The sequence below is a fragment of the Zootoca vivipara genome, chromosome 2 (assembly GCF_965207765.1).
Source record: "Zootoca vivipara chromosome 2, rZooViv2.hap1.1, whole genome shotgun sequence".
In the NCBI taxonomy this organism is placed as follows: Eukaryota; Metazoa; Chordata; class Lepidosauria; order Squamata; family Lacertidae; genus Zootoca; species Zootoca vivipara.
In genome coordinates this window covers 66,321,041-66,338,545 of record NC_142584.1, presented here as the reverse complement: position 1 = coordinate 66,338,545, position 17,505 = coordinate 66,321,041, and the positions used below count along the sequence as shown (strand labels likewise).

Sequence of the window (17,505 nt, the reverse complement as noted above, 5' to 3'; positions counted from 1 at the left end):
TCTATGGAACTGGATGAAAGAGGGCACCCATGGATTTCATAAAATTGGGAAGGAATATTTGCCTATGGGTCTTTTTTAGCCTTCCAAAGCCATCAGCATTTCATAGCATTATAAGCAGAGTTTACTGGCTATTGCTGCAGCAAATGGTTAGACAGTTCATCTGTGTGCTGAAAGCACCCACGTCAGCCAAAAGTAAGCTGCCTGTTGGTTCTTAGAATAGCATATTTTTATCCAAACAACCTGAAGGGACACTCAAATGTTTGGATGAGATTAAATGAGAATGATGTTATAAACAGTATTGCAATTGATTTGCCAAAGGATTTTTTTTTAAGGGGCAAGGGAAGAGACTTGGGGACTGTGGTGCCAATTCTATGCTGTTCAATACAGCTCTGATGCTCTGATATAAAGGTCATCTCTTGAAACAAAGGACGTCTGGTAACTATGGCTTATGCAGACATGGAGTCACATGAAGCATACACTGAATTTATTTATCTATCTGTCTAATTGCGACAGGCGGGGCCATGGCTTTGTGATATAGAGCAGTGTTCTTCAACCTTGGGTGCCTATTTGTTGTTGGACTCCAACTCCCACCATCCCCAGATAGCTGAGCCAATGGCCAGGGATGATGGGAGTTGTAGTCCAATAACATGTGGGCACCCAAGGTTGGAGGACACTCCTGTAGAGTACATGCTTTGCACACAGATGATCCCAGGTTGAACTCCTGGCTTCTCCAGGAGTCAGATAGCAGGTGATAGAAGTCTGCCTGGAGAAGCCCCTAAAGAGCCATTGCCAGTCAAAGTAAACACATACTGAGCTGGAAGGACAAATAGAGAGACGTTATATAGAGGGAGCTTCTTATGCCTGCCCTTCCTCTAAGGCAAGTGGCTTTCAACCAGTGTGCCGTGGCACCCTGGGGGTGCCTTGAATGATTGTCAGGGGTGCCGTGGGCAACACTGGCCTCTGTCCTTCTTTCCTTCCATCCTTCCTCTGATGCCCTCTCACGTCTCTGCCTCCCAAAGGCTTGCACAGCTGTTCGTTGCAGCAGCCCTGGCTACAAACTTCCCAGGTGAATGGTGCCTCTGAGGCTGGCCAGGGGGTGCTGGTTGCAAGGTGCTGAGGTGGCCTTGGAGTTAAGCAAGCAAGCGGATGAGGGAGCCCAGCCAGCCCTTGCTGTTGGAAATGGACAGACTAGTGGCAGGCAGACGCTGTGCTGGCCTTTCTTGTGCTTGCTGTTTGCAAGGCCTGCCTGAGAGCTGAGTACCCAATGCTGAAGGGGAGCCTTTCCGCCAGGCAAAGGTGAGGTTCTGGCCTCACATTCACCTTTGGCCAGTCTCCGTTGGGCCTGTAAGGCTGGGGGCATCATCTTCCCAGGCCCCTGTGGGGCAGTGTGAGGAGGCACCTCTCTTTGAGGTGGCAGCTCAGAGACCAGGGGCAGCAGCAGCAGCAGCTGCTCAGAGGACTCCCAAGGAGAGGGGAGGAGGCTGAGGAAACACTCCACAAGGAAGGGTGTTCAAAAAAGAGCAAGAGACCACCAGCTCTGCAGAGGTGACATCACTGGGCTCCTGAGCCCCACAGGGGTGCTGCAGAAAAAAATGTAGTTGGTCAAGGGAGCCGTGGACTCAAAAAGGTTGAAAAGCTCTGCTCCAAGGCAGAGCTGGATAACCTTTTTGGCTCTATGGGGCTGCCCACCTGTCAATTGTATGTCATTTGGTGCTTTGAAGTACCCAAGTCAGGATTTTGCCTTGGAAGCAGCAACATGTAGCTAATTCACTATCCTCTTTTTGTTTTAGCAGGGATTTAAAGGCAAACTCAGCCATGCAGGGGCAACTGCTCAGCCATTGCAGAATTAAAACCCTATCCTTCTGCTTATCAGTTGGTGTCAATGAGTGGTATCTGCTGATTGACTTGGCATCAAAATGGAACCCTTGGTGTGTCAAGAATGGTCAGAGGTTCCACAACTCTGCTCTAAGGAGCTCGTGCAGCCTATATGTGAGCTATCTGGTGTTATCCTCATTAATGAATTTGTGGAGACACTGCAGACCAAGTAAGGATGATTGGCTAAAGGTCATCCAATGAGCTGCTTGGCTGGATATGGATCAGAACCCAGATTTCCTTTATCCAAGCCCAGCACTCAACCCCCTATGCTACCACACTGGCTTTCACTTTATACCCTCAGATAACAAGAATTTCAGAAACAGAAGAGACTATACAAGCCTTGCCAACCCTGGCACCCTCCAGATGTTTTGGACTACAACTCCCATCAGTCACTGTGGCTTGAGCTGATGGGAATTGTAGTACAAAACATCTGGAGGGCGCCAGGGTTGGCAAGGCTGAACTAAACTGTTCTGTTATTTATCACCATATTATCCTAAGCAAATTGGGGTTTGCCACTGTTTATACACGACAGGGGATTAAATAGGATAACCTTCCATATATGGTACCACACTGACAATGGAGGCTGATGCCCATTGAGATGGGTAGGGCAAAGGACAGGAGGTCAATAGTAGATGGAACCAGAGCTTTGGGGTTTGGCTGAGGCCAGACTGAGATTAGTGGGGCAAAGCCCTATTCATTCTTATGGACCAGCCTCTACTGTACACAAAGTTCCTTGGAGGAAAACTGGGACACAAAAACTTGATAAATTATACAACTGTCAGCAATTTTTTTAAAAAAACAAACAAACCCTTTTTGTTTTCTAAACAGAAAGTGCCCTAATTTTGCATGTCTGTTTGACTAGATCCTGTGCCAGAATGTCAATAGTCTGCCTTCTGGAAACTTTACCAGTTTCTTGCATAGTACAAACAGTGTGGAACATCTGCAATGGGGACATGGAGAGCAGAGATCCAATATGCTTTTCCTGCCCAGTGTATTACTTTAAATCAGAGGTGGGGAACCTTCTTCTGATGAAGGTTCATTGGGTCACATGAGAAGTCAAACAGGGGCCACAGTCAATGGTGGGGAGAGCCATCATCAAGAGCAGGGTGGGGTCTGCAGGAAGGCATAGCACTCTTTTTTTACCACCCCATTCCCACTCTACCTTTCCCAAAGCAGAAGCAATGCCAAGGTTTTTATGCCATGGGGGGCGGACAGATGGACGGTGTGCTGGAGAACAGAAGAGGGGCTTCAGGAAGCAGAAGGGCTGGAGGATGCTGAAGGCTGCCTGAAATCAGGGCAAGGACCACATGCCATTCCCAGGAGTCTGGTTCCCTAACCCAGCTTTAAATGGTTTTGTCAGAATTTCTCTCCTGCTTATGATTACTGTTGCAAGTGAGTTCAGACCTGTCGGAAAAAAACAGGAAATGCACCAGGAGCTATATAGCACTCTGGATTGCCCTTCAACATTCCTGCATCTATGTACCCAAGGCAGACCCTGCTATGCAGCAGGGTGATCAGCTTCTGGCATGGTGGTGATGGCTGGTGAAAGCAGGAACTGATGAATGGTTCATCAGCAGGACATTTTAAGATGTTAGACCCGAAACAAAGAAGGCATATGTATGCGCACAGCACTTGGCTCTGCTTCATGTAGCAAAACCACCCCATCACTGGGTGTGCTTCAGAAGGTATACTGGGTTTTGTAAGCTCTGTGTACAAGAGCATAATGCGCATTCTGCACATATGCAGAATTTGCTAGCAAGCTGCTTTTTAAGAATAACAAAAGATTCTAGCTCTCATGATTGCAGGCACGCATTTGGAATGACGTCGGCAGTCTGATATTCATAGGCTGCACTTCTGCTGATTAGTGGTGTGTACAGGATATCAAAATGGCGCCACCTACCTCCTTGTGCTCTGCCCACCCGCTCCAAGCCCCCTCTTCCCCCTTCTCTCAGATCCCTTCCCACTTCTCTTTTCTGCCACCCGAGCTCTTGCCCGAGGACTCTAAATCCTTTTCAGAACTTGTTCATTGCAGAAGGGGAAATATGCAAAATAGAAGAATGCAAATAGTTTGATTTGCATAAATTATTTTCCACGCAATATAATTTATGCCTCTTTGGTATCAAGCGCACATAGCACCATCCGTCGCGAGACGCTGCGAAGCAATTTAGGGCGAAACTACCCACTGCAATGCAAACACAGGGGTCTCTGCCCTGTAACATTCATTTTCAGGAGGTAGGGGCATTTTCAGGGAAGAATTGGTAGGGGCTGACTACCCCTTCCAGCCAACATCACTTCTCCATTGCAAACTGGTGTTTCAGTGCCAACTCGACGCAAACCCCCAACAGTTCCCCCCTGCTTTTTACTCCACACCAGAGGCTAGAAAACCAGCTGGAAGAAAAACAACCCATCCTGCACCCCAGGGTACATATAGGTAGAAATCAGCATCTTCAGGTAGCGTTAGGCACCCCCACCCCCAGCTGTTTCTCCCTTACAAATAGCTCCCTCTGCATGACCTTTGCAAATCCACATCTGAGAAACAGGTTTTTGTTGAAGTAATGTGTGGTGTCCGTAAGCTCCACCTTTGACCAGATTCAGAGGGAAACCTCCAGGCGCAACCTGTATGGAGAGAGGGCTATAGAAGACCTACCCCCAAACTGTAGCAACTGAACCATCATAGGGTGGCACCCTGTGGCTGCCTAGATGTTCCTCGACTCCAACTCTCATCAACCATGACCATTGGTGACGCTGGCTGAGGCTGATGGGAGTTGGAGTCCAGCAACATTTGGAAGGCCCTCATGTTCCCCATCCATGATCCAAAGCCTTCAGAGTTGGTGGGTCCTTCCCCCACATCCAGGAACAAGCATGTGCTAGTGCAGTTGGAAAAGGTGCAACACTCCATTGCTCTTCTCCCCACCTTCAGTGAATGCACCAGAAGAGCTGCAGCAGCACCAACTAGCGCACTGGAAGGAGAATGTGCTGGCTAAGCATTTCTGCGTTAGGTGGGCACTGCACCCAGCCCAAGCCAGGAGAGAAGGGAAACAAGCTATGGACAATCCCTTCTCAGCCCCTCATGTATGAAAAGAAGAAAATCTAATGAGTTAACCACTGGCAAGAGAACCTAACACACTCATGGCCATCCTTTTCAGCCTCTGCAAAGCTCATGCCTCTCTGGAAGAACTCTGGGGAGAGAGCTGTGGGTGGCACAACAGGGGCAGGGATTGGCATGGAAAAGGAGCAACTAAGCTGTCCAAGGTGGGAATAGCAGAGGACTGAAGAAGAGGTGTCAACATAAAAAGCAGCTTAATAGTGGGATGCTAAGCTTCTGGCTCACACCAAACCCAATTTGTCCTGCAAGGGTCGTACAGCCACCATCCCCATAGTGGGAAGGCATGGTGCCATGTAGCACCCTTCCCATGGCTGGCTAGGCAAGGCAACAGCCACACTGCAGGGAGCCGGATGCAGATAATGGCACAAATGAGATTGACTCTAATCCAAAAAGCCAAATCCGCTAATTGGCAGCTCATGGCCAGGCTCTTTCCGGGAATGTAGCTGCAGCTGCTTTCGGAGAAGACCGTGATCAGGCACACCTCTGGGCCCAGCAAGCGACAAAGGCAGGATGTGAACTCGAGGCCCCTTTGTGGGCACATGTCTTACTGGCCCAGCCCACGAGGGCAATTAGGCAGTGCCAGCAAATATGCCAGGATACTCAAAGCCAGCTCCAGAAGGTGGCAAGATGGAGGCCAACAAGGGCTGAGGAAGCTAGGAAAAGGCAACAAGGGTGTCCTTGCTTTCCTGTATAATATCTGTCCTGTATAGTTATATCTCACTGGTTAAGGAACTATAGGGGTATTCTGATGCTCAGGAACCTCTAGCATCCTAATGGGGGTCCTGTGTGGATATTCACCAGGGTCAATAGCAAGTGAGAAAGTGGCTGTGGGGTTCTTACCTAGATTTATATGGCTTAGGAGATGGGGACCACATCAATCTGTGCTCCGGGTTTATCAGTTTGAATTATTCTGTCGCTGGAGAATTCATTAGCTCGCATGCACATTGCTGATTCCTCATGGAAACTGGACACACTCCCTGTGAAAGCAGCTTCCTTAAGGAAATTATGTGATTGTGGTTCCACGGCTCACAGAAGGTCCATCACTGTGAAAGACAGTTCACAGCAATCGGGGGAAAGAACACCTTCAACGTCAGCCTGGGCCGTCTTATTTCATGTTGGCTTCCAGCTTACAAATGAGATATATATATAGCCCGCAAATTATACTATATATTACACACACACAAACATGGAATCAAAAGCCAGAGATTAGTTGGGCGGAATGTCCTCGCAGCCGTGAAGTCGCTGCCGTTTTGATGGTAACAATGAGGCTGAACCACCAAAGGGCAGCTAAACACCGACAAAGAGCACGTCGGCGCATGTGGCATTGCAGAACGAAGAAACAACGGACCAGGGGCTGGCAGGGCAGCTCGGGGTGGGAGCGCATCAGAAAGCAAGGGGATTTAGGGGCTTTCCAGACAATGTGGCTTTCAGAAGGGTAACGAGTTCTGCTTACTAATTTACTGGGCTCCTGCCAGATGATGTCGCCCCAGCGAGTTATCTCTTGCCGAAGGTAGGGAAGAATCGTAGTTCCCCAGAACTCAACCCACTCAGTTCAACTGCTAGGAATCTGAGATTCTTTTCCCAGGGAAGCACACCGGCTGCATTGGAAAGTACTGTGGGTTTGGTGGCTGTTGCAGGAGTAGCGGGGGAAGTTATTCATTGCCGCCTATGACATGATCTATTGCGCGCCTCATTATAGGCTGGACTCCACATCGTGCACCTGTGTCATCCTCCAAAAAACAAATGAAAAAACCCAACCCTGTTATCCAGGCAGCAAACCCAGTTTGGAAAACTGGATTAAATGAGTTATTTCCTTATCCAAGAAATCTCAGTGCCAAGAAAGACATCTAGGGGCAGAAGGGCTGGGGCTAACAACCGACCCCCTTTACCTTGGGCTAAGGGCTGAAATGTGTATTGGAGGAGAAGCAGGAGGAAGATTACCGTAGCACACAGCGAGGCAAACAGTTTAGAAACTAAAATTTGGTAGAACCATCAAAACTTCAGAAGAATGGACAAAACAGAAGGGTTGTGCTGGAACAAAGGCAGGTTCTGGTCTCCTTCATCTTGAATTAGCTTGAGGATGAGGACACAGAGAAGGCATTAGCTTTTTAGGACAGAGCCTAGTGTTTGAACTGGGCTTACTTTCTAAAAATGGCATTATCCAGTTCTGCTTTCTAGAAATGGTCTCACCCAGCTGGTATCTGGCCTAGTGTTCTGTCTAGCAGAGAAACAGTAAACATTCATTCTTGAAACTTTTGCTTGTTTGGGGGGGGGGCTGACATGGGCTTATCAATTTTGGAGGACCTTACTACTTATAGAACTGGTGTCCCTCTAAGTAGCTGGGGAAAGGGGTTTTCTTGACACAGGAGGCAGGGAAGTAAAAAAACCAGCTCACAGGACCATGAGACATCCTCAGAGCCCAAGCAAGAACACTTGGTATTCTATTTTTTAAAAACAAATGACTTGTTTTATTTATTTTTTTTTACTTTTGCAGATGCAAAACGCCCCGTGCCAATGCAGCAGGGAGTGCTTGCTATACTTTTACAGTCTGGGAGGAAGGAAACAGGAAACCTGCATCCCTTCTCTCTTCTCCATTGCAGACATTACCCACCATTCCCAACTGAATGGTTTTGTCTTTTTATTTAACCCCCACCCCTTCTCACTTTAAGATACGACCACTGCACACTGCCTCTGGTAAGGGCTGAAATGCATGTGCACCCTTATGCTTTGTGTGTGTGGTTTTTTTTAAAAGCAAATAAAAATAGGAAGAGCCACAAATAGACTTTCTGGAATGTAACGAAATGTCTATATCCTCGGCAGTGGGGTTTGTCATGCTATAACAGCAGCATTAAGGATGGCCACAATGCTCCCACTAAGGAGATGGGGGCAGGGGAAGCAGTTAAAAAACAAAACGGTGAGAAATATGGCCCAAGTCAGAAAAGCAAGTGAAGGGGAGGGGGGAAGGAAGGATGCTTTGAGCTCTACATCACAGCATCCAACAAAAAGTCAGTAGAAGTTTAGCTAATGTGTTTTTATGCAGCCCTTCCTTTAACAATGAGCTTGGGGTATGTGCCCCTTCCTTCCCACTTTGGGCTGATGGCTAGAAGCCGGCCCAAAGTCACCTGGAAACAGTGTTTGAAACTCAGATATATAAGCTAGGCACCAAATTGCACCTTAAATGTAGGCTATGGTTGCCGCAATGGAATGTCTGTTCGCAAGCGGGCTGGACTAGATGACCCTTGGGATCCCTTCCAACGCTACGATTCCATGATCTCAACCACATCGTTTGACAGTAGCTTCTGCTCTTACAAGAATTTGCTCGTCCCGCTATGCAAGAAGGAGAAACACAAACAGTGGAAATGGAATTGACTATGGACTATGGCAGAGGATTTTAAACTGGGGCCCAGAAATCTCCACGTACTGTAGTTGCAACTGGACCCACACCACTAGCAAAATGCGCTTGGTGAATTTTGAACACGGCCTGGAAAGTATCACAGTCAAGCGAAGATCTGGGTCTCTAACCTTCCCACCACACTGCAAAATGTCATGTTCCTGCCTGAACTGTTCAGCTATGGCCTCTGGTGGGGAAAGGGGGCTGCCTTGCATTGAGCAGAGAAACCGCATAACATGATTGGTACCTTTGGAATGAATGGGGCGGATAACTGGCTAGCTATCTGTGTGAATCCAGAGCGGTACTGTGTCCCCTTTTCCCAGGTGACCTTGTGGAGCAGCCAAGCCTAGCACTAAAAGCAGAGTCACCCACACTCACCTCCGTTCGAACAATGGGTAGCTAATTTTAGTAGTCTTTAGCCACTGCTAGTTTGCCCCCCCCCCACCAGCCCCGCAGCAAGCCCCAAGCTAGCAGCTGGCATCTGAACTTGAGTGGACAGGAAGAGATAGAGCCTTTCACAAATGACAGGGATGTCTGGCAGCCCTATCATGCGAGTGGGGCAGAAAAGCCCTCAATTCCCTGGCTCCAAACTGAGCAATTAGGCTGCTAGCAGGGGCTGCATACAACTTCTCCCCGGAATATAATCGCTCCCCACGGGTGGGAATGGAAGGAGATCAGCAGCAGCTGTTTTACTTTCACTAAACAGAGCCCCACTGAGGTCCTCCCAGCAGCACAACGTACCATTGCCACCAGCAAGCGGTGGGTGAGCCTGGGCTTCCCTTCCCGCTATTTATTATTGTGTTTATACCCCACCTTTGCAAGGAGCCTAAGGTGATGTACATGGCTCTCCCCTTATCATCCTCACAACAACCCTCTGAGGTAGGTTAGGCTTAAGAGTTGGTGGTTGGCCCTCCTAAGGCTACCCAGTGAGCATTGTGGCCAAGTGGGAGATTCAAACCCTTGTCTCCTAGGTCCTAGCCCAGGCATACCCAAACTTCAGCCCTCTAGATGTTTTGAACTATAATTCCCATCATCCCTGACCACTGGTCCTCTTAGCTAGGGATCATGGGAATTGTAGGCGAAAACATCTGGAGGGCCGCAGTTTGGGGATGCCTGTCCTAGCCTGACACTCTAACCACTACACCACCCTGGCTGCCTTTTTTCTTGCACTCCCAGCCAGCTCTGTAGTTTGTAGTGCCAGGATCTTGTCCAATGATCCGTGTGTTGATCCTCACTCCTCCTGCAGAGCTGGTGGGTTGCAGCAGCATGCTTCTTAGTACTGAGTGAAGCTGCAAGGCTGGCCCTAACCCTCTGCTCTGGACCACCCCACCATGGGCTAGTCAAAAGGAGAGGAGTGTGGGGCAACGAGGGGCTGCCCAAGCCAGATGTTCTGAAATGAGAGGTGGCGGCAGCAGAGAAGAACTTCCACCCAACCCCACCCAAGAGCATCTGGATCCTTACTGACGCCAGAGTTTCCTAACGCCTGCAATGTGAAAGGGGGAAGGCAATTCTACTAAAAGGAGATAAGTTACACCCGCCCACACCCACTTAGGAGGGGGAGCTCACCTATTCCACGGCCGTCATCAATTTTACTTTTCTGTCTCTGAGTAAAAATAAACCACACATGCACACAATACTCAAAACATGACCAGCTTGTGTTTAAAGAGACACCCTCGCTACACCTTCTCCCACCAGGCCACAATTCAAAAAGGATGCCTTCTGTACTCATGGCTTATGGCTTATCCCAAGTCCCTGCAGTTAAGGGAGGGATTAATCATCAGGCAACAAAAATGTTTTAACCACCAACCAAGTATCTGTCTGCAGCCAGGGCCACTGCAAGCATCTGCTGCATAGCCCACCAATAGCACCAGGTTTCTGCAGACAGAGCAGGAACAAGACACCAATCCCTGCTGCCTACCCCCCACCCCCACCCCTAGAGTGGAAAGGGAGAGGAGTAGACCCCCACCCTCAGCGCCACCCCCCTTGTGCAGCCCCTGGCCCATGCACATGTGTTTCTAATGCATCACGAGCCCCAGGGAACCCGTGTGCAGAAAAACGGCACCAAATTCCTTTCTGATCGAGTAATGGGCCCCAGCAGCCTCCGCGTGGGGGAGGGGCAGCTTGGACCATCAGACCCTCGGCAAAGGGGAGGGGGAGGGAGGGAGGAAAGAAGCACATGGAACCTCCTCCTTTTGTGGAAGGGGCAAGGCCGGAAAACAAAGCTTGGCCTGAGGATGGGGAGCGCATGTAGGGATTCTCAGAGAAAGCAATGCAAGGACTATCTGTCATCAGGCGGATTGCAGCTCTGGGTCCTTCCTTCCGTCCATCCATCCCCCCCCCCCGGTGCGCGCAACTTGCTCTGGATTCCCCAGTATTAGGCAGCAGCCTCTGCAGGCGTGCGCTCCAATGCAATCCGCACCTGCGTAACAGGGAGCATGCCTTACAAAGAGCACATGGGCTAATTTAATCCCAAGGCAATGGAAAACCAAAATGTGGGCAACTGCCTCTCATCCAAGGTCCACATCTAAGCACCCCCCCCCACTTCCTCCATGGTAGCCCAGGACCTCCCCCCTCCCTGCTAGCTCTCTGGGCACCAGCTTCCAAGCAGGCCCCCATGTGTGATCCCTACGGCTGGCGATTCCAGAAAGCACAATTCGGACTGGGCTGCTTCCTCAAGGGCTGCCAGTGGCCTGCCTTTTCGCCACCGCCCTGGTGGGCCAGCCCTGTAGAAGGTCACAGGTGGATGGGAGGTGGCAGCAGCGCCAGAGCCGAGCCAGCACTTTCCACCCCACCCACCCAGTGCAGAGAGGGAGAGAGGCCTTTGTCCTTCCTCCACCAGCTGTTTTTCTTTTCTACCATGTTCAGCACTTTTGGTGGCTCTCAATCAGGAGTCGCTCCTGCCAGGTGATTGAATGGATGCCCCACAGCCCAGTAAGCAAGCACTGCCTGTCTGGGGATTTACTGCTCCCCACAAAGGTAGGCAGGCTGTCTCACCCCAATGACCTTGAGCTACAGGAGCTGGCCAGGTGCCCCCCCTCCTCCTCCCCACTGGATTTCTCTGGAGCCTGGATTTCTCAGACCACATGCGCTGGTGCATTGACAGCTGCTGGCCCACCAGGGTGGGGCTCCCCGCATAAAGAAGTTATTGTTCAGCCCCGCCCCACCCCTTCACCCCCAGCTGCCTCTCACAGCTCCTGCCAGGGAACATGACCCAGAAGAAGGGATGAGCTGGCTCCTTCACCCCATTTCCTAGAAGCCCGGGCAGGGTTTCCTTTGTGCCAAAGTTCATTTTTAAGTGCCAAGGCTGAATCCTGGAACATGCCTCTGTGCGTATGCCATGTGTCGTCCCTATGCCCTACTCGGCCCAACAACACATTTAGAGTGAAGCAGCATGGCTTTGGATTATTATAAATTAAGTACAGGGCAAATGCAGGGCGGGGCTTTTTCATGCTATGTCTCTGCACAGTCTGATCTTAGTTAGCCACTTTGATGGTCTGGATATTTTTTATTCTCCAAAGTAGCAGAGCTGCCCGCCCCCATACATTGCACCCTAGACCTACAGAGACCACCCACGTGCCACAGCTCTTGTGAGCTCAAACCACGCTGGAGCTGGGGAAAACTCTCCCAGAAATGAGATTCAGAGGGAGCCAGGAATCTCCACTTACAAGACGGTTTTAAGGACAAGGTAGTGGGGGTTCTCTTGCAATGCTTCAGAGAGCAGGAGTGGGACACTGGCGGCTGCACAAGGTTTGCCTTTGATATTTGTTACCTTCAAATCCTGTTCTCCCAACTCTAGGCTCAAATCCCAGTGGTCCCCTCTACACATTTCCTCAGCTGCATGGCTTCCCAAACCCCACCCAGTGACTTGGCCTGCTCCAAAGGGCAGCCCAATCTTCCCTCTTCCATAGTCCACATCTCTCGGTCCCATTGAATACCTTCCCAACCCTCTCCTGCTGAGAGTTCAGCGTTCTTCTGCTCTGGCCCTCGCTGATGAGTTCCCCTCTCTCTTTGCCATCGATGATTTTCACACAGAGAGATCTGGGCACAGCTAATTGATCAGAGGCCTGCCCTGGGCTCCCAAAGTGGGGACAGCCTCTAACCACAACAAGAGAGAAAACTCCTTAGAAGAGCACATTGCATGGGAGGGGGACGGGAAGCACCTTCAACCCCCCACCAGATGGAAGGGACTTCCTTTCTCTCCCAAGGCCAGCTTGATGCAAGCACTTCTGCTGCTCAAGAAGCAGAAGCAGATACAGCAAGGCCAGCCAGCAGAGGTGGAATCCTGTGGCAGGGTAGCTGAGTTGCAAAAATACATGTACACAAGGTGCAGGAATCCAGATTCAGGTAGGTAGCAGTGTTGGTCTGACACAGTCGAAACAAATTAAAAAATTAAAAATTGTCCAGTAGCACTTAGAGACCAACTAAGTTTGTTCTGGATATAAGCTTTCGTGTGCATGCACATAACTTTTAATTTTTATTTATTCATTTATTTCAAGGTGTCAGGAAGGCAGAGAAAGACTCCAGTAGGAGGCAAGAACCAATTCGGTGTAGCGGTCAGAGGAGGGGAAGCCGACGTGGTCCTCTCCAGATATTGCTCCAACTCTCATCAGACTCGGCCAGCACCATCAATGGGCAGGAATGATGGCAGCAGAAGTCCAGCAACATCTGGGGGCACCATGCTGACTCCCTGGGTCAGGATAGGACAAGGAGCTCGGGATTGGAATCCCTGCCCAGCCACAAAGCTAGGCCATTGGGCCAGTCCCTCTCTCTCCTTCTCCCCACCTTATAGGGTTGTGGTGAGGATAAAATGAGGAAGGAAAACCAAGGATGCCACAGAAAGCTTCTTGGAGGAAGCATGGAATAAAATAGCTTGAATATGATTAAAATAGAGATAGCTCGCACAACAGTGGGAGCAGGGGAAAAGTCATAAAAAGGAATGATAATTATAGGAAGGTGGGAATCTGGGATCCATAGTAGGAGAGATTTTAGTAATATTTTCATGAGGGAGGTGTAAAGTCAGCTAGTGCAGTGAGTCTGAACAGTCAAAGCTGGTTAGGGGGCTAGATTCTCTATCCAGTCTCTGGCCAGCTTGCAGCATAGTAATTTATATCCTGCATCTGTGGAGGCGGTGGGGGTGGTTTAGCTTCTTCCACTTCAGACTGACAGAGGGCAGAGCACTAAAATCAGAGTGCTGCTATAGAGCTCCCTGGCAGGAATATGTTTTGACTCTGATCCAAGATATGCTGAACCTCTAAACCTTTCTCTGCTCACTTGGAAGATCTCTTTCACAAGCCGCTCAGAAACTGGGGCTGGAGACTAAATAAGACATAAAAGGCTAGTAGACCAATTGCTAAACCGCTGGGGACCTTTACTCCGCAGAATCTTATTGGCTGCAAGGCTAGATTCTCATCCTGGCAATTGCCAGACAGACACCATCTTTTCAGAAAGGATCAGATTCAGGTGAGTTGAGGACAGCCCTCTGGTGAGCAGTTCACCAAGGGGGCACTAGGTTCCACTCGGGCTGGATTCTCTTTGTGCTCTCTTCTCCTTAAGGCAAGAAAACATTGCCCGGGAGACAGATCCATTAGCACATCCAGAGCACTCAGCCCACTCAGAGCACTAGACAACACTGCTGAAGTGACCCCATTTTCCATTCAAGAGATTCCCCCACCCCACCCCCGTTTGAGGCCCTGCCAGCAGTACTGATTATTTTCCCCATCACCTGTGGCCGACATCTGCCACTCGCTGTCCATCATCCCACAATGACAGTCCATTGTCCTGGAGATCCGGGTGCCTCAGCATGGGTGCCACTAATTTTGCTTGGCTCTTCCTTCTCAATCTTCCCCAATAATCTCCTATGCACCATCATTGATAACCAAACCATTATTGTACTCCTGCGGCCCTCCATACATTTTTGGACTCCAGATCCCATCAGCTCCAGCCAGCATTGCCATTATAGCCAGGGGTGATGGGAGTTGTAGTCCGACAATATCTGGAGGGCCACAGATATATGCCTGACATACTGACAATTTTACAGTGGGGAGGGGGGCAGGGAGGAAAGACAGCCCCCTGCTTCTAGGCATTTTCAATAGGTTAAGTCTGAAAGTGGGGAGATTCCTTCCTCTTCACTCTCTGCCTTCCTTAGCTTGCCTTTGTCTTTGAGGGTGACCTGTCCTCCCACCTCTCAAATTCATGCCTTTCTGAGCACACAACTGCACCCCCTCCACCCACATTGTCATCTCATGTGTGTGTGTGTATCATTTGTGGGATGCGTCTCCAGCTGAACAGACCAAGAGGCCTGGCTTCCAAGCTGGAAACAAGAGAGGGTTGTCTGAAGTGCCTGGCCTTTGAAAGAGACGGAAGCAAGCAAAGAGGAGCAGCTGGAGACCTTCTGGTCTAGAAGGAAGAGGAAAAACTGGGTGGGGAAGAGCAAACTACAAAGAAGCAGGGGACCTCAACTGCGAAATAAAGCACCGGGGAGGAGGGGAGGAAAACAGATAGCAGTGCAGAGTTTACTCCATTTGCACTAGCAAAGTTATAAATTGTCAAGCTGCAGCAGGTAAGAGTACTGATGAAGCTTTATCTAAAGAGCACAACCAAGCTCTATGACTCCCCACAAGCTGATATGGAGCTAGTAAGTGGCATACCAGGACCACTGCCTCGTTCCTCTGTCCCCCTGTAATCTATGTGCTGCTGATGTGGACAGCTCCAGCCACATTGTGAAAGGAGAGGCTGAAAGGAAAGCAGTTGTGATGGGTTTCAGCTCCTGAACCAGAAGCTTTATGCCGCCCAAAGGCCACTATCGTTTGAAAAGACCTTGCCTCAGAAGGATGCTACACACCTGCACACCCCAGGTTAGCAGGGAAGGAGGTCAGAAATGGCCCTTGGAAGTGAAAGTGGTGGCTCACAGGGAGAACAGCACTTTCACATCCACAGGGCGCTTTTTCATTTTTTTCATCTTGGCCTTCCGGAGACAAATGAGCTTTCAGCAACCTGAGTGGGAAGAGAAAAACCACAACAGCCGATACAGAGAGCAGAGCTCCTGGCAGACAGAAAGGGCAGGGTGTGGTAGGGATAGTATGAAGTGGACCCAGGAGATGCAAGGAACTATTTGCAGAGAGAGAAAACACTGCGTGTCAGTGCACACTGAGAAAGTGAGGATCAGGGCAGAAATCTCACAGGATTTCAAATTCTGGGTTAGCAACTCTGGAAGGAGAAGGGGAAAAACAACAACAATTCTCCAAGCACACTATGGACTTGGTTTCTTTAAGAAGCATAAAGTACTTGCCATTTAGGTTTTTAAAAAGCAAAAACATTTCCTAAGAGCTGTTCTGGAACAGGCCAGGAAGCCTACAGTGACTCCAATTATTATCAGTCACACACAAGCACATGTACAGTACAAAGTGATTTCCATTACAGTATTATTTAAGCAGCTCATCTGCATAACAAGATATGGGCGGTCTCCGATTCCCATTTTACAAATGGAGAACGGATGCTGAAAGAAAGTCACTTGTTCAAAAGCATCCCGCAGAGGCTATAGGTGGCCACTGTTTTGAACCTAGGTCTAAGCACTTGTAAATAATTAGTTCCCCTTGTGGTGCATATTAAGGACCAGATTAAGTGCTCCATAATTGCAGGGTGAATTAATCTTATAGGAGCTTCCTGGCAACTGAGTCCTGCTATCTTATGTTTAGGGAGCATCACTCGAGCCCTCTGTGCAATTCCATCTCGGGAGGCAGCCTTCAAATCAAGGCTTCCCCATAGCAGCAGGCCCAGAAAACTGCAAATAAAGGGTCATGCTGAAAACATTCCCCAAATCTATTCTGGGAAGAGTCCCAGGGATGGGCCTTCGCTGCTGCTGCTGCCACCACCATCTCCAAAGAGAAAGGAGAGCCCATTTGCCAAAGAGACAGGCGGCCTTGTGCACAGCCAGGCCTTGGCAGCCCAAAAGAAAAGGATGCGACACTTGGGGGCCCTGGACGCCTCCTCCTTGCGTGGGGATGGCTGCCTGCGGAGGGCCCCCTTGGCTCCTCTCTGCCTCTCTCCTTCTCCTCCCCTCCAACCCCACCTCCTCTTCTCCTCCTCACAGCCACCAGCCCCTCCCCTCCAGCCTCCAGACCCCCTCCTCCCCCTCCCCCTCGCCAGCCCCACCTTCCTTTGTGTAGCGCGTCTCTATCAGATAACTTTCACCCCAAAACTGGAGGAGAAGAGAGGCTGGTACCCGGAGGCGCGGGATAAGCGCAGATGGGCACCGGGCGCCGAGCTGGACGGCCCGGGCCGGCTCCGGAGGGCGTCGCAGGCGGAGGAGCAGGTGGAAGAGGCACCGCGCGGACCCGCCCCCGCCGCATCCGAAGCGATGCGCCCGGGAATGGGGTGCGGGGAAGGATGCTGCGGGAGGGTAGAGGGAAAAGAAAGGGGGCGCGTCCTGGCACCGAGGTGGCTCCCACAGGGCTGGGGCACACCTCCGACCCTCCAATTTTAGGGGTGGAAAACGCCGTCGGGACTTCTCTGAACTGCTCCCCTCCTCAAAAGAGCTCCGTGGGGCTGCAGGGCGGGACGCCGCTCTCCGCCCCGGACTCTGAAGAGGCTGCCGGAGCATCCTCGGGCTGTGCCCTCCTTGTGCCCCACATAAAAAGGCCTCGCCCCAACTCCCGGGCCTGGCCGCGCGTTGCCAATGCACCATTTTGGGTTGCTAATGGCTTCTTTGCCCCCCCCGCCCCCCCGCCATGTCCCAGGTCTGGGAGGCGAGGAATCTCCCGGATCGCCTCTATGGGGGGCGGGGGTGGGGAGCTCTGTTAGTGACTTGCCATAGAAAAGCGGGCGGGCAGACACCGCCCACGCCCCCCTGCACAAAGCAGTGGCGGCAGCCAGCGCCCCCCTCCCCACCGCGGGGACAAAGAGCCCGCTCCCCCGGGGGGGGCTTACCAGTCGGTGGGGCTGTCCTCGCCGATCACCTCCTGGTACGAGGCCAGCAGCTCCAGGCGGTTGGCGCCGAAGCTCACGCCAGCCATGTCGGCGGCGGAGAAGGAGGGATGCTGCTTTCCGGGACGTCGGCGGAGGGGCAGCGAGGGAGCCGCGCTTGGATGGAGACAGGCCGCCTGCCTGCTTGCCTCGGAGACACTGCAGCAGTAGC

At 50.8% G+C, this 17,505-nt stretch overlaps 1 protein-coding gene across 6 annotated transcripts in view; it reads right to left on the bottom strand.

The window, feature by feature from the left end:
• The window catches only part of DBN1 (drebrin 1), a 40,155-nt gene extending 22,650 nt beyond the window's left edge, over nucleotides 1–17,505 (bottom strand). For 5 of the 6 annotated variants that reach the window (XM_088662105.1, XM_035105859.3, XM_088662103.1 and 2 more), the window contains exon 1: nucleotides 17,298–17,505. In XM_088662105.1, coding sequence (XP_088518231.1) covers nucleotides 17,298–17,383 — 86 coding nt within the window. In that variant the 5' untranslated portion in view covers nucleotides 17,384–17,505. Of the gene's footprint in view, nucleotides 1–5,821; nucleotides 6,025–17,297 lie in introns of those variants that run through there. The other variant, XM_088662100.1, reaches the window with a different exon arrangement.